The sequence below is a fragment of the Peromyscus leucopus genome, chromosome 22, assembly GCF_004664715.2.
Source record: "Peromyscus leucopus breed LL Stock chromosome 22, UCI_PerLeu_2.1, whole genome shotgun sequence".
Classification (NCBI taxonomy): Eukaryota; Metazoa; Chordata; class Mammalia; order Rodentia; family Cricetidae; genus Peromyscus; species Peromyscus leucopus.
This window is the reverse complement of record NC_051081.1, coordinates 7,909,315-7,924,264: the sequence shown is the minus strand read 5'-3', so window position 1 is coordinate 7,924,264 and position 14,950 is coordinate 7,909,315. Positions and strand designations below refer to the sequence as shown.

The window sequence follows — 14,950 nt, the reverse complement described above, 5'->3', positions numbered from 1 at the left end:
CTCTGTGAGTTCGAGGCCAGCCTGGGCTACCAAGTGAGCTCCAGGAAAGGCGCAAAGCTACACAGAGAAACCCTGTCTCGAAAAAAACCAAAAAAAAAAAAAAAAATTAAAAAACACAAAGGAAATGTTAGAAAAGAAAAAATAAAATAAGGCATTAACGGTCAAAAACAAACAAAAAAAGGAGTAGGAATCTGAGAGCACCCAGGGCAGTGTAGTGAAACTCCTATTCAAAATACAAAAAAAAAAAAAAAAAAAAAAAAAAAAAACAAATGCCTGGCTTCTTAGGTTTAATAAACCTAGAAATTTAGTTTTCACAGAAACACTGAAGAATCCCAAAATGAGTAAAATTTTGAGATTAGAACGGAGATCAAGGCAATGGGAATGTACCTCAATTTAAAATGTCTCCTGAGCTCCAGCCTGGCCTCCGTCCCGCCCCAGACACTTCCCCTTAGCTCTCTATTGTCCAGGAGAATTAAGGCCTGCTAGGCTGGGGGACAATGCAGGGGCCTGTGAACAGTTAGAGGAAGTCGAGGATCTTCGCCCAAGGACTTCAGCCCCGACTCGTTCGCAAACCCCAACTGCTGATTCCCCATTGTCCTCCAGCGCCCCCGGCTGGTATTCGGCGAGCCTTCCGCACAGCTCTGTTTATTCTGGGATCTGCAGAGGTAGGTGGATGGGTACGATGGTCCGCCCAAGCGCAGGGGTCACTGTGCGCTCAGCGGCTCCACCCGCAGCCACAGCCCGCCCTCTGCGCGCAGGATCAGCTCCGGCTTCCGGCGCGGCTCCTTGTCGTCCGGCAGGACGCGGAAGCGCAGCAGGGTGAGCGCCAGCGCCACCTTCATCTCGTTCATGGCGAAAGTCTGTCCTATGCAGTTCCTGCGGGAGGGTGGGGTGGGGACTCTGACTGTGTCCTATATCCCATTCAGGACCCACCTGTCACTGAAACCTTGCCTAGGTACCTTCCCCACCTGGTCAGCCAGCTGGAGGGGCACCCAAGGGGAACTAATTTATTCGGGATCCCTCATATACATTGCCATGAACCTCAGTCAGACCTCAGAGCCCAACTGAAACCATGAGCTGGGAGGCGCATGTGCACAGGGTTGCAGCTCTTGGACTTTCCCAACCCCGGTACTTCACATCTTTGCTTAACCTGGGAAGATGCAGGAAGGAGACCCAGATCCTGACTGTCCCAACTTCCCACCTTCTCCATCTTTCCTAAACTTTTGCCCCATCACTTCAAGCCCTCTGGCCTCACCTGGGCCCAGCGGAGAAGGGAATAAAAGCCAGAGGTGATCTGTCCTTGATGTTCTCTGGGTCAAAGCGGAAGGGGTCATAGACCTGAAAGAGACAGTGAGTGGCATCTCCCAGCACAGCCAGAGACAGAGCCCCGTGCGTGGTAGGGAAGGGAAGGTCTGATTTCCCCAGCCAAAACCTGCTCCTTCCGCTAGGATCATTGTGATGACGCAAAAGAATGGGGAGAGCGGTTACAGCACCTCGGGGTCAGGCCACACAGTTGGGTTGTGATGGGTCGCGAAAATATTGATGATGCAGACGACACCTGTGGTGAAGTGGGGGCAGGAGTGTGAGCCTGCTGCTGAATAATCCTGGCCGTGTGCCCAGGACCCTCCTTCCCTGTCCTGTGGGCACCTTTAGGGATGGCCCGGCCATCTGGAAGGGAAATGTCCTGGGTGCAGCGGCGGGAGATCACCGTGACCGGAGGATGCAGCCGCAGACTCTCCTTGATGCACATGGTCAGGAAGGGCAGCTGGGCCAGGTCGTCCCTGAGGAACACGTGACACAATTATCCCGGAGCAAAACAGAGGCTGCCGGCCCCTGCGTTGCCCACTGTAACCTTTCCCCACGGTGTTAAAACATTCCCATGGAAAGAAGAGAAGTAGGAAAGTACTGGAGAGACTTCAGCCAGGTATCTTCAGAAGCTTTTTCTGAAGTAAACACATATAAATGTCAACCATAAAAAGGAACTCAAAATTGTTTAAAAAGTGAATCTTTTGGTAAGGGCAAAATCAAAACACTAAGTAAGAGACAACAAAGACATAGTGTTTGACATTCTTTACCACCCTTCTCTGTTTCTCCTGCCTCTGTTTGAGTCTCTCCTTCCCTCCCTCGCATCCTCCTATCCTCTGTCCCTTTCCTCCACACTGTCTTCTTCTTTATCTCTGTTCCCACTCTGCTCCCTCACATGCAAACTTTCTGTCCTCTCTTTTTTCATAGCTTCCCTTTTCCCTCCTCCTTCCTTTCATTCTCCTACTTCTTTTTTCTCCTCTTCCTTATCCTCATCACTCTTCCTTCTTTCTCCTACACTCTCCCTCTCCTTTTCTCACACAACTTTTCGTTAATATTTCTCCTCTTTCCTACTCCTCATTGTGTAACAAATTTGTCCAAACTAAAATGTTCCATCTGAGGGGGAGCTCCAAACGACTTATAAGGCTCAAAGTGTGAACAATTCACAAGTCTTAGGAAATTCCTGAAACCTAAAAGATCCTCAAGGTTAAATAAAAGGTAATAACTGCTGGACAGAGGCTCTCTAGGGGCTCCAAGGATGTAGCTTTTTTGAATCCTCACCCACATTAGCATGGCATTTCAGGGATACATCTGTAAATAACCCCTCTCCATACTGATGTGAGAAATTCTAATAAACTCACTGTTTAACTAAATTGGCCTTTCATGGATTCATTTCTTTGGTCTGTTGTCCAGGAGGGCAAATAGACATTTGTTCACATCTCTGCCACCTGAGGAGCGGAGCCAGGAGAAGGACCTAGTAACATTCCAGGACCTGCACTCACCACTTAATCTCTGGAGACTCTCGGCCCCTCAGCAGCTCCCGCACCTCCTGCCGGCAGCGCTCCTGGTACTCTGGGTGCCTCGCCAGGTTGTACAGGGTCCAGGAGAGCGCACTGGCTGTGGTGTCATGGCCTGAGGGGCAGACAGGTGGGCTGGGGTCTCAGAGCTACTTCAGCACCACAAAGTGGGCAGCAGCCAGACAGGAAGGACCCCAGGAAGAATGAGGAAAGGGGAAAATGGATGATGGTGGGATTTCAGGGTCCATACAACACGTCCCCGGAATGGAGACTTCTGCTCCCTCTGTAGTCCCCCAGTGGGACCCTCACCCTCAAACATGAAGGTGTCAGCCTCTGCTCTGATGTCCTCATCTGACAGCCCCTTTCCATCTTCATCCTGGAGACAAGGCAAGAGACCAGATCACAACAGTTCTGAGTCTATGCCTAACCTGACAGCTCTCTCAGATCCATACACCAAGCCCACCGTGCCTCTGCATCTCTTGATCATCACTGGTCCCTCCCCTCCCCGCCCCAGGTACAGTTCTTGACTGTCCCACCTCCTGTGTGTGTGTGTGTGTGTGTGTGTTTCTCCCGGTTGGAGGAAACGGTGACCACTGGCTATTTCCCAGTGTCTCTATGATAAGTGATTTCTAGGAAACAAAGGAACAAGGAATCCTGTGTATAGGATGCTTGCACAGCAGCAGCATTCCTTTGAAACTGGAGAGCAAACATTACCCTCAAGACACTGTATGGATCTTCTCCCAGGAGGGGAGTGGAACACTTTCTGTCAATTCTTCCACTACTGTTTGATAGGAATAGTGTCTGCCTTGTCGGCAAGGACAACACTGCACACTTTGGGACAGGAAGAGTTGGACTACAGGAGAAACAGTAACAATATGACAACGTGTGAACTCAGATGATGTCCTCTTACACATGACCCATGACTAGACTTCTCCTCTTTCTCTTTTTACTTTCAAATATTTTTCATGTTTTTCCCCTGACTGTTTTATCCTGCACCCCAATTCCTACTGTCTTTGTTTGTTCCATTCTTGAGTGCTACACACAGAAAATGTATCTTATCTCCTCTGGAGGCTCTTAGGCTTGCATACCTGTAGAATTTACCTGTGATTGGAGAAAACCTGCTTACTTTCCAGAACAAAGTCCTCTCTCAAAGTGCAAAATTTTATGTTCATGAAAATGCCATAATGAAATGAGTTAGCTTGCACACTCAAGAATTAATTAAAAATGTCCTCTCCTGCTAATTTGTCTCTTGATCTCTTACTCTCCCAACATTACTTCTTCCCTACACTCCCCTCTCCTCTCCTTATCTCCACGTCCTTCTGCCCATTCACTTCCTGATGTCTAACTCTCTCTCCATCTATTTCTCATCTATTCATACTATTCATAATATTTTCCATCTACTCATACTCCCTGAAACAAAGAAGACATGGATGTGCCAACTCTGCTGTGAAACTTGCAAGACTCATAATGTATGGGTCTTTCTCCTGTGATGGAAAACCTATCTGGTTTATCTGGACACACAGATAAAATCATGACATCACCTGAGAAGGGAGGAGCTGGGGATAGGAAGCCATTCTTACAATCCTAGTCTTGCTGCTGTTATTGTAGAGGATGACAGATGGGCTGCCCTGGCCATGCAAGTGCACAGTTCTAGGCACACATCCAGATATAGATATCTGTATATTTCTCTACAACATATTAAGTTATAAATAGAGTGAAGCCTTGGATCCTTCAGTTTCAGATCTAGCAGGGATGTAATGACTGGGTTCTGGTGTTCTCTCTCTAACATTTCTTTCTGGCTTGTCTTTCTTTTACTCACATGCCTTCCGTGGCCCATAGGTATCTCTACATCAAGCCCCAAATCTGAACTGTCTTTTGATCCCATATTTGACACCATTATTCATCCTACCACTTAAAGCCAAGAATGTGGTACAAGCATGTAGTCCCATGACTTGGAAATTTGGGACAGGTGAATCCATTCACTAGAAACACGATGAGACTGATCTCTAAAATGCTAACTAGACCTAAGTGATGTAGCATATATCTGTAATTCCAGAATGTGCAAGGTGAGTGCAGAAAGAATATGAGATTAAAGTCATCCAGGGCTGTTTAGTGAGACTCTATCTAAAAATTACCCTTGCAAATACAAAAATAACTATTCAATAAGTTAATTAATAATTATTTTGACATAGGGTTTCACCATGTAGCCCTGACTGGCCTGGAATTCAATATATATACTAGGCTGGCCTCAAGCTCACAATGATCTTCCTGCCACTGCTCCTGGAGTACTGGAATCAAAGGTGTGCACCATCACGCTCAGTGAATCAAGTTTAAACAACTCCATTCTACCTCTTGAGAACCCACCTTGGTCAGCAGCAGCACATCAATGAAGTCCAAAGTCTTGGACTTGGCCTTAGCCTTGAGGACATCATCAATATCCTTACTGGGGAGAGTACGTCGTCGATCCTGGATGATGGCATCTGTGAAGTCATGCACCAGGCGGCAGGCCTTATGGAAGCGCATCCCGTTAGGGGTGAGCTGATAAAGTGAGTCTATGTGCAGAAGCAGCTGCTGGTACCGTTTGGACACTAAAGCACTGAGTTCCAAGATGGCAGAAATATACTCACTGGGCTTCCTGCATGAGTAGAGCATGAAGAGAAGCAAAACAACTCAATGCAACTGAAGCCCAAGAAGCACCTCTCAGCAACAAATAGGAACCTTGCCAAAAGGATACACAGTAGTCAGAAACAGCCACACAAATACGTGGCTGCCATTATCGTGAGATTTGACTCAGGACTCTTATCTCTCTATCCCATCCTCATGAGCCTCAGTGTCTCAAGGCATCCGGACTGCAGCACAGACATCACCCATCCCTTTTCTCTCTTGACCTAAACCTAGTTCTGACCCACCTGATTCCAAACACTTTCCACTAGTTAAGATCTCATTTTCTTCTGGTTACCCAGTCTCTTCCACAGGGTCTCTGCATTCAGTGACAATTCAACCTTGTTTTGACAAGTCAGTCAGTGTCTACAGAGCTCTGATATGATCATGTCCATTTACTGTGGTTTGGGGCTGTCTCTGAAATGTCCATCTTTGGGGCTATTAGAAAGTAACAGAACCATTAAGAGATAGGGCTTAATAGAGGCTCGCTAGGCCATTTTAAGTGTGCCTTGGAGAGGATGTTAATACCCTGACCCTTTCCTGTCTCTCTTCATTTCCCAACTGCTGTGAAGTAAACATTTTCCCTAACACATGCTCCCACCAAAACAACAAAGTGAAAGAACCATCAACAAAAGTCTCTGAAACTAGGAGGCACAATAAACGCATCTTCTCATTAAGTCAATACCCTCAGAAATGTTGTCACAGAAACAGAAGTGACTACAAGTACAAATACCCTTGGTAGAAACTATAGGAGAAAATTCCAACCTTTGTCTGGCTTTCGTGTCCTTATGGTTTAGCCACTGTGCTGTTGTATACTGATTGTCAACTTGACAAGATCTAGAATCACCTTGTAGACAAATTTCTGAGCACATCTGGATTCTCTAGACTGGGTTAATTGAGGTGGTAATACCCGCCTTAACAAGGGAACATTATGCCATGCCTGGGGCTTTCAGATGACATAAAAGGGAAAGTGTTAGTTGAGCATAACTGTTCTTTGCTCTCTGCTTCTTGACTGTGGATGCGATGTGGCCGTCAGTCTCACACTCCTGTACCTGTGACTTCCCCACACTGGTGTACTTCCCTTCAACTTTAACCCAAAACAAATCCTTCCTTCTTTATTTTTTGTTGTGTCAACAAGAAACACAAGTAATATGTAAATTGGTGCCAGAAGTGGGATCGTAACTGTAATAATCCTGAATATGTGGTTCTTGGGCCTTTGAAACTTGTTTGTAGAAGAAACATAGAAGAATCTGAAATGATGAACCAGAAAAGCCCTTAAATTCTGTAAGAAGAGCTTAAAGGAAAATTCCAATGGGAGTTTGGTAGACCAGAATATCACAAAGAAACGCAGATAGAGACCTAGATCATGTGGGTTTTTTGGTGTGTGTGTGGGCGGGGGCGGGGGGGGGAGCTCTGTCAGGAACTAGCCCATTCTTGATGCTTTTCTGGCAACAAATTTGGCTTCATTCTCCCCATGTCCTAAGAACTTGCTTGGGACTGAATTAAAAGGTGGTAGACCTTTCCAGTGAAGAAAATTTCAAGACAGCATAGCATTCAGGATATGGGATGGCTACTGTTCTCTGCCCCTTTTTCATATCTACAATGAAAAGGGCATTTCAGACAACACGAAAAAAGAGAAAACTAATTGAGCATAAGGGTTCATTACTCTTTGCTTCCTGACTACAGACACAGTGTGGCCAGCCTGCTGCTGACCTTCCTCACCACGATGGAGTTTCCCTCAAACTGTGAGCTGAAATAAACCCTTCCTTAAATGGCTTTTTACTAGTTACTTTGTGTAGCAATGAAAAAAAGTACCTAATTCAGGTCTAAGGTGCCTCCTCCAGGCCAGATTTACATGATTTACATCTGCACCCTGGATCTTGCTCTAAATCACCTCCTCCAGGGAGCCCCCTCTTTTCCAACTGGCCAGCCATCACTCTTGTATCTCCTCCCTTAGGTCCATAATCTAGGTTCTCAGGCTAGTGGGGGGAACTCACTCCTGGCAGTTGCTATCGAAGCTGAAGACACATTTCTGCAGACTGTCCAAGGTCATCAGGCTGATGTTCTCAAACATGTCCAGACGGGCGCTGCCCCCTGAGGCCAGGCGCTGCCATTTGGCCTTTACAGAAAAGAAACAGTATCATAACTGGGTCTCAGATCCTTGAGACTCTGCCCAATCACAGCCACAGGAATGGATACCCTAAATCAGCCTCCCAAGTTTCTGCTCCAGACACTTAACCCCGAGAATAACCAGACTTGAGTGGGAGCAATACTGTTATGTAGATCCAAGGCTGGAGATCGGGAGCCCTGAGTTTAAGCCTCATCTCTGACTCCCATGCCCTGTGAACCCTCAGTCAGCTCATTGCCCTCTGTCTCTCTTGCCATGTCTTGACTGTGTCTGATAAACCACGATGGAGCCCATGTGCCACTATTTCTAGATCCATTACTACCTGGACAGAGTGGAACAATTCCTTTATGCTTCCAAACTTCAGGTTCATCCCTAACAAGAAAAAAGTAACCTCTATCTCACAGGCTTGTTGAAAATTAAATTTGCAGCATAAATTATGGAATTGGGTCATAACCCTCAGTTCCAGAACATGTTATGAATGCAATAAATGGTATTATTTCTTGAGTATCATAAGTTGGACTTAAAGCTTTCTCTATGTCAAGCATGGCTGACCTCCATGTTTTCTAAGCACTCTTACTAAGTATTCCAAACATAAATCATATCAATACTCTTTTTACTTTTTGGTTTTTCAAGACAGGGTTTCTCTGTGTAAAAACCCTAGCTGTCCTAAAACTTTCTTTGTAGACTAGGCTGGCCTTGAACTCAGAGATCTGCCTGCCTCTGCCCCCTGAGTGCTGGGATTAAAGGCGTGCGTCACCTCCCACAGCTCATTCCAATGTTCTTAACCTGGACTATTTCATAGATACTTGCAGAAACCCTTGAGAGATCCAGTGATGTCTCTCCTTGGGCAAATATCGGACTCATTCCACCTTGTTATAAAAGCAAATTCCCTAAAACTAAGCAACACAATGTAGGTCATGGGTTGCCTCTGTTGAAGCCCACCTGTGATGCCCCATGGAATTTAGATGCTTTCAAGAAGGAACAGAAGCCGAGATGATGCACAGTGAGTAACTGACTGCCTTTTGTGTTTGAACGCGGAATCTGTGTGGTCTGGCAGAATCCACAAATAAACAAGCTGAGCAGTCAGCTGACAAGGAAAAGAAAACCGCTGGCCCTTCACGTGACTCACCACTGTGCCTGTCTTGTTCCTCAACCCAGTGTAATGTGAGTTTTCAGCAATGTCTATGAGAAAGTTGAGCTTACTCTACCACCCTTTGCTTTGTGTTAGATTTATGACTTTGACTAATATAGGTTAGGAAAACGGAAGGAGCTATAACCTCAATGAAACCCAAGCTTCAGCTGACTTCCAGATTCTCTCCTACGGAAATGTGTGCCATAGGAAGACACCCAGGATGCCCTCTGAAGAGAGAGAAGCTTAGAGACAAGAGTCCAGTCTGTCTTTCTGAGACCACACTAAATTAGCTTGGTCAAGTCCCAAACATCAGAGAATTGTGCTGGTATCAGGAAAGCTGACCCATGGCTTATCATATGCCATGAGTGACCCAAACCCTGTCCAGAAGAACCAGCTCCGTGACCTACACCCTTATTAGCAACATCAGACCTCACTGTTTCCAAACTGGTGTGTGTGGCAGGGCCCTGCTCCTTATCGGCAGTGTCGATATAGTCTTATCTATATCTAGTTTCCAAGGCAACCATCTCTAAAAATAGAAACTAGCTCTTTAGAAGCACTGTGTGGGAAGATATGGCTCTATAGGATTTTCTTGGACACAAAATGGAGAGGAAAATAAAATAAAACATGGTCCCAGCATCACCCTTTAGAGTATGGACCACATCTATCTGAGCCCTTTTTCCTGATAAGCTGGGTTCCAGGGACTTACGTGCATGATGTTGGTGCTGTCATTGAAAATCTTCACATACGGCTTCAGGATGTTGAAATGGAAGGCGGGCGTCAGCATGCGGCGGTGGCGGTTCCACTTGTCACCAGCACTCAGCAGGAGCCCGTCCCCTGGTAGAGCAACATGGCAGTAAGCAATGGTAGCATATCCCCACCCCCACCCCCGAGGATATTCCTAGGCCCTTCAGCTGTAGCTACTCACCCAGCCAGGGTTTCAGGAAAGTGTAGAAGATTACTTCCTTTAGGGCAACCGCAACTGATATGAACAAGGATGATCAGGAGCCATGGAGAGACTAGGAAATGAACTTGCAGAGTGTGGGGGCCTCAGCGAGGTATGTGCAAGTCTGCCCCAAGCCCAGAATGACAGGGTTAGAGAAATGGACATAGGAAGCAGAGAGGAGATGGAGGAAACAGGATACAAGATAAGACAGCATCAACTCAACTCACCATCCCTTCACTTGGCTTCAACATAGTCTACCAAGTCTGCCCTTCAAGAGCAGCACAACATTCTACAGACCTAGCATAGCTGTCCACCCCAGCATGCTGTACCATCTCCTGACATAGTCGTGGACATATATGGGGTAATATGGGCTAACATAGCTGAAATACACATGACCTGCCCCAAATGACACCATCTGCTGTAAAATGGACAGAGATGGTCTGATACATCTCAGTATGCTCCATAGGCAGGCCCCAGACAAGATTTTAAAATAGTCACAGCAGTTTCATAGATATGGCATCAGTGTGGTACAATCAGACATCAGACCTGCCTCAAACAAGAAATCTCAGCCATATTTCTATTTCAGTGGGACTCTAGGTGACGAACGCCAAATAACCTCCCAAACACCTTGGTGTTTTCAACAGGGAAAAAAAAGGTAATTTCAAACAACTGCTCAGGCAAGAAACAAATGTGCTCCAAGTGTCCATAGCTCTGTGTGAGCCCCAGATAGGGCCATATTCATGATTACACTTGGTTCATACCTGGGACAGTATGAAACACCCCAACCAGCTTGTATTTTGAAAGATTTAGTCCTCAGATGCTGCCTCTATTTTGGGAGATTCTAGAAATCTTCGGAAGCAGGGCTTAACTGGAGAAAGGTCATTGGAGTCATCCCTTTGAAATATATTGAATTGCGTTCCCTCCTCCCCCATTTCCTCCCTCCTTCCCTCCATGGTTATGTGTCTATCTCTCTTTTATCATGATGGACTCTGACCCACAAATCAAAATCAACCTTTCCCTCATTTAAATTGTGCTAACAATAACAACAAAAAGAGCTGCTCCACCAGGCGTAATCTGGAGATGGCCACATCAGTCAAGTTTCACACTGAAATACAGGTGAGGCAGAGGCAGGGGAATCGCCAGAGCCCATCTGCCTGCACTCCGGTCATGTGCACCCACTGGAGGGAGCACAGAGATCTTAGCAGTGGGCAAACAGTCTAGTCCAAAGTCCACCTGGATCAGAAAACAGGAGCCTCTTGAGGTTTGGTGGAAGATGTAGATAACCACCCGCCAGGTCTCCACCCACCCCCAGTGGTGCACACCATGCCATGGGTGCACAGGACACCTTCCTCTTAGCTCTGAATGGAGATGAAAAGAAAGGGGTCCCACCTTCTCTAGGCTTTCCAAGTAAAAAATTACCAAGACAGGGGGCCAGAATGAGCCCTGAGAATTCTGTCCAGCACTCTCTCATCCTCTGTGCTGAGCCTTGCCTGGGCTTCATCCTGACAACTTCAGTGAAAAGTAGAGAAAGCCAAGAGAAAGCATGATGGGGGTCCTTCAGGAATCACACAGAAGCATGAATGTGAAGACTAGCAGCCCTCCGTTTCCCATAGCCACACCACTACCAACTTCCCCCAAGTACCTGAGGCATTGAGGACAGATCGAATGATGTCAGGGTGACACAGAGTGATGATGGGGAGGATGGGACCCATCCATGTCCTGAAGCCCTGGGGGTAGGTGGCCACCAGCTTAGTCACCTTCTTCAGACCCTGCTCGGTGGGAGTGATCTATAAGCAAGACAGGAGCAGTCACTTCCTGGGATGATTTGTCAGGAGTCAAGTGCATTATGCTTATGAGATGCTCAGGCAGCTGATACAACACGGATATCTCTGTGATGGTGTTTCCAGAAGGCATTGATGTGTGAATCAGTAGTCTTGGTCAGGATGACCCACCCTCCACAGGGTGGGCGGCACCATCCGACTAAAGAACCATATAGATCAATGGTTCTCAACCTTCCCAATGCTGTGACCCTTTCATACAGTTCTTCATGTTGTGGTAACCCCTAACCATAAAATTATTTTTGTTGCTACTTCATAACTGTAATTTTGCTAGTGTTGTGATTCGTAATGTAAATATCTGATATGCAGGATATCTGATATGTGACTCCCCCAAGGGGATTTCAACCCACAGGTTGAGAACTGCTGGTGTAGAACAATAGATAGAGGAAGGGAAAATTCACTCTCGCTTCCAGACTGGTGCACCCTTCTTCTTTTGCCCACAGACATCACAGTACAGGTCCTTGACCTTTGGACTCTACCTCATCCCACAGGTTGGCTCCTCCCGTAAGGATCACCCATACACAGGATGCCAAGTCTTTGATCTCACAGATTGAATTAATTACAGTCTGGCTACCCAGTCTCCACTTTGCAGATGACATACTGTAGCATGCTCAGAATCCATAATTATATAAACCAATGATGGTAACACAATGTACCCCCCCTCTACCCTCACTCTCATGTGGATATATATATATATACATATATGCATATATATGTATATAGTGATATATGGCATAATGTTATATACATAATGTGCTGTATAGAGCTTGTATATCAGTTATGTATATATTTATATAGTCACATAAATAATTTGCATAACTGTATGAATAAAATCATGCTGCATAATGGTGTTCTTATCACTGACATACTGCATATGTGTGTGACCCTGGTCCTATAAGATCATCATGGACCTGAAGAATTCCTATGTGTAGTATTTTGACATCATCCTGTGAGTGATGTCACTAACATGTATGTATGTATTTTGTGAGCTTTGCTATTTGCAAATGAAGCAACCAAGACCAAGTCATGCAAAGGAGAGTATAGGCTTGGCCAACGTCCAAGGGGTGGAGTCAAAGGAAAGCTTGTGGGAGGGGGGGGTGGACAGCTTTTATCTTGCTCAGGCAACAGGACTCACTGGTCCATCTGAGGGGAGAACCACAAGCATAAAAAAAAATGCTTCAGGAGCAGGAGGCAGGAAGACAGTCCATAGTTCTCTTGCTCCGTATGTGGTGGGAGAGGGATACCAAAGATCACCCTCAGCAAAACACAGAAACCCAGAGATGGGCTGACAGAAAAAATGGCACTGACCTTGGACAGGACTTCTCAGGAGGCCCCAAGTCCACCAGCAGACAATGTGGGAACACCAGGGGTCCTCACTCTGTATGATCCGCCCTGGAAGCCCCTCAGTGTCCACCAGTGTTAAAGAGAAACAGAGCAGAAATGAATCCAGAGCTAACGAAGGGTGGCAGACAGGAAGAAGAGAAAAGCTAGAGGACACTGGAGGACTCAGGCCACTGTCCCGCTGAACCCCATTCCTGGTGCACTCACTCCTCAATAGGAGATCCACAATCTGTTGCCACACTCACCAGGCCCAGGTGACCCAAGAACCAGTTCCGTTTGGGGGGCTGAGGGAAACCACAAAGATGTTGATATGTGCCATAGAAGGTATAGGTCTGAGTCAGGACCCGGGCCAAGAGCCAGGAAGCTCCGATGAGCAGCACAAGCGGCCACGGTGAGGATGCCTCCAGGCTCAATCCCAACCAGGACAGATCCAACTGTGGCATTCTGTGGGGCAGATGGACAGAGAGTGAGATTCAGAGACCGGGAAGAGGCATGGGGTCCTCGGGGATGGTAGACAGGGGTAGGGAGAGTGAAGGCTGTCCGCAGGAGGGTTGGTGCACGCGGAGGAGAGGGGCAGTAAGAAGAAGAGGAGCGACAGGAGTCCCCAAATAGCTGAATCAGAGCGAGGCTGCCAGGGGCTGTTACCTGGAAGCGAACAGGGTCACTGTGGCTTTGGGGCTTCAGACAGCTGGCTACCTAAGGAGTACCTAGGGAGCTCAGAGCTCTCTCTAACCCGGTACAGGACCCTACAACTCTGCCTCCCTCAGCCTGGCACCTCCTCTCAGGAACAGTGTGTTTCCCACAGTTCTCCCTCCTCTAGAGGAGGCTTCTTTGTTCCAGGCTTCTGCCCTGGAGGAGGTGATGGGAGGCCAGGCTCAGCTGTGTCAGCCAATCCTTCACCGGCTCATCTGCCGCCTCCCCTCCTGGGCTCATGGCCAAGGGGAGGGGGGTTGGTCAGCAGGCTACAGAGTGGAGTTAATTCAGGGACAAACAGCATGGATGCCAGATCCTCAGGACTTGGCCCTTCTCACACGGTGGGGGGAGGGTGAGATTTGGGGGTGAGCAAGATTGTAAGGTGAGTGGAGGTAAGGCTGAGCCCCACATTTATAGCTGCCCCTACTCTTCCAAGAATAAGGTTATCTAGTAAAGTCATTATCAGGAGTTCAGGTGCCAGGGGAATGGAGCCAGGCCAGGCCCATCACAGGCCATCTCCTAAAGTCCTCTGCACGGGACTGCACTGAGAGCTTGCGCCGTTCCTTTTTTTAAAATGCATACATAATATTCTGTATTAATTTGTTGAGAATTTTATACATGCATAAAATGTATTTTGATCAGATTCACCTCTACTCTGCCACTTAATTCCTTGCAGATCAGCTTCCTACCTCCTCACCCCCACCTCTTTTTTTAATTTCTTCCTGATTCAAATAGGCGCAAGACCTACCAGGCGCAGACGGTCTACCAGGGGCTAGATCCCCTAAAGAAAACTGACTCTCGCTTCCTCATCAGCTGCTAACAACTCCTCAGCCAGGGCTCAGGGCTCCGTGATCCCTCCCCCATGCTGGAATGCTGACTGCCTTGATCTTGAACAGGTCTTGGGCAGACAGCTGCAGCTGCTGTGTATCCAAGCGTGGGGAGGTCCCATCATATCCAGAAGGCACAGTTTGGTCCTGTTCTTCCAGACTTCCGGCTCTTATGGTCATTTTGCCCAGCTTCCTCAGGGAGGCTTGAATCTTGTGGGCGTGGTTATGACATAGTTGTCCCGTTTATTCTCCTCATTTGACCAGCTGTGAGTCCCTGTGTGAAGTGCTGTCCACAGCACAAAGAAACTTCTCTGGTGACGTCTTTCATGGCACAAAACTGGGAGGCTCCAGGATTGCCTCTGCCTACCAACGACACAGTATGGCAAAATTCAAGTCCTACTCTGAAGCAGAGTCTGCATAGAGATGTGATTCTTTGGAGCCAGAGCAAAGAATGCAGCCCGGTGATTGATTCCCCAGGTCGGATTCCAGGAATCAGCAGCCCAGTTGGAAGAATGACTATGAGCTTGGGGTGGGGGGTGGGGTGCAGGCAGGTGACCGTGAAGTGGAG

General features: G+C 47.2%; 1 protein-coding gene across 6 annotated transcripts; it reads right to left on the bottom strand.

Moving 5' to 3' along the window:
* Nucleotides 1-268: 268 nt before the first annotated feature.
* Nucleotides 269-13,703, bottom strand: LOC114680864 (cytochrome P450 4F4). 6 transcript variants are annotated; one of them, XM_037197916.1, is made up of 14 exons: nt 13,508-13,703; nt 13,108-13,306; nt 11,326-11,470; nt 9,666-9,719; nt 9,447-9,574; nt 7,478-7,599; nt 5,447-5,454; nt 5,184-5,299; nt 3,129-3,195; nt 2,805-2,934; nt 1,648-1,781; nt 1,494-1,558; nt 1,256-1,338; nt 269-876 (listed from the first exon to the last, which is right to left on the bottom strand). In XM_037197916.1, exons 2-14 carry the CDS (start codon nt 13,303-13,305, stop codon nt 705-707), a joined length of 1,422 nt encoding a protein of 473 aa, XP_037053811.1. In that variant the 5' UTR covers nt 13,306; nt 13,508-13,703; the 3' UTR covers nt 269-704. The 6 variants fall into 6 exon arrangements, with proteins under 6 accessions (XP_037053811.1, XP_028709861.1, XP_028709863.1 ...); XM_028854028.2 differs by having other exon boundaries at nt 5,184-5,454; nt 13,508-13,702; XM_028854030.2 differs by lacking the exon at nt 13,508-13,703 and adding an exon at nt 12,830-12,973 and having other exon boundaries at nt 5,184-5,454.
* Between the last annotated feature and the right edge of the window lie 1,247 nt (nt 13,704-14,950).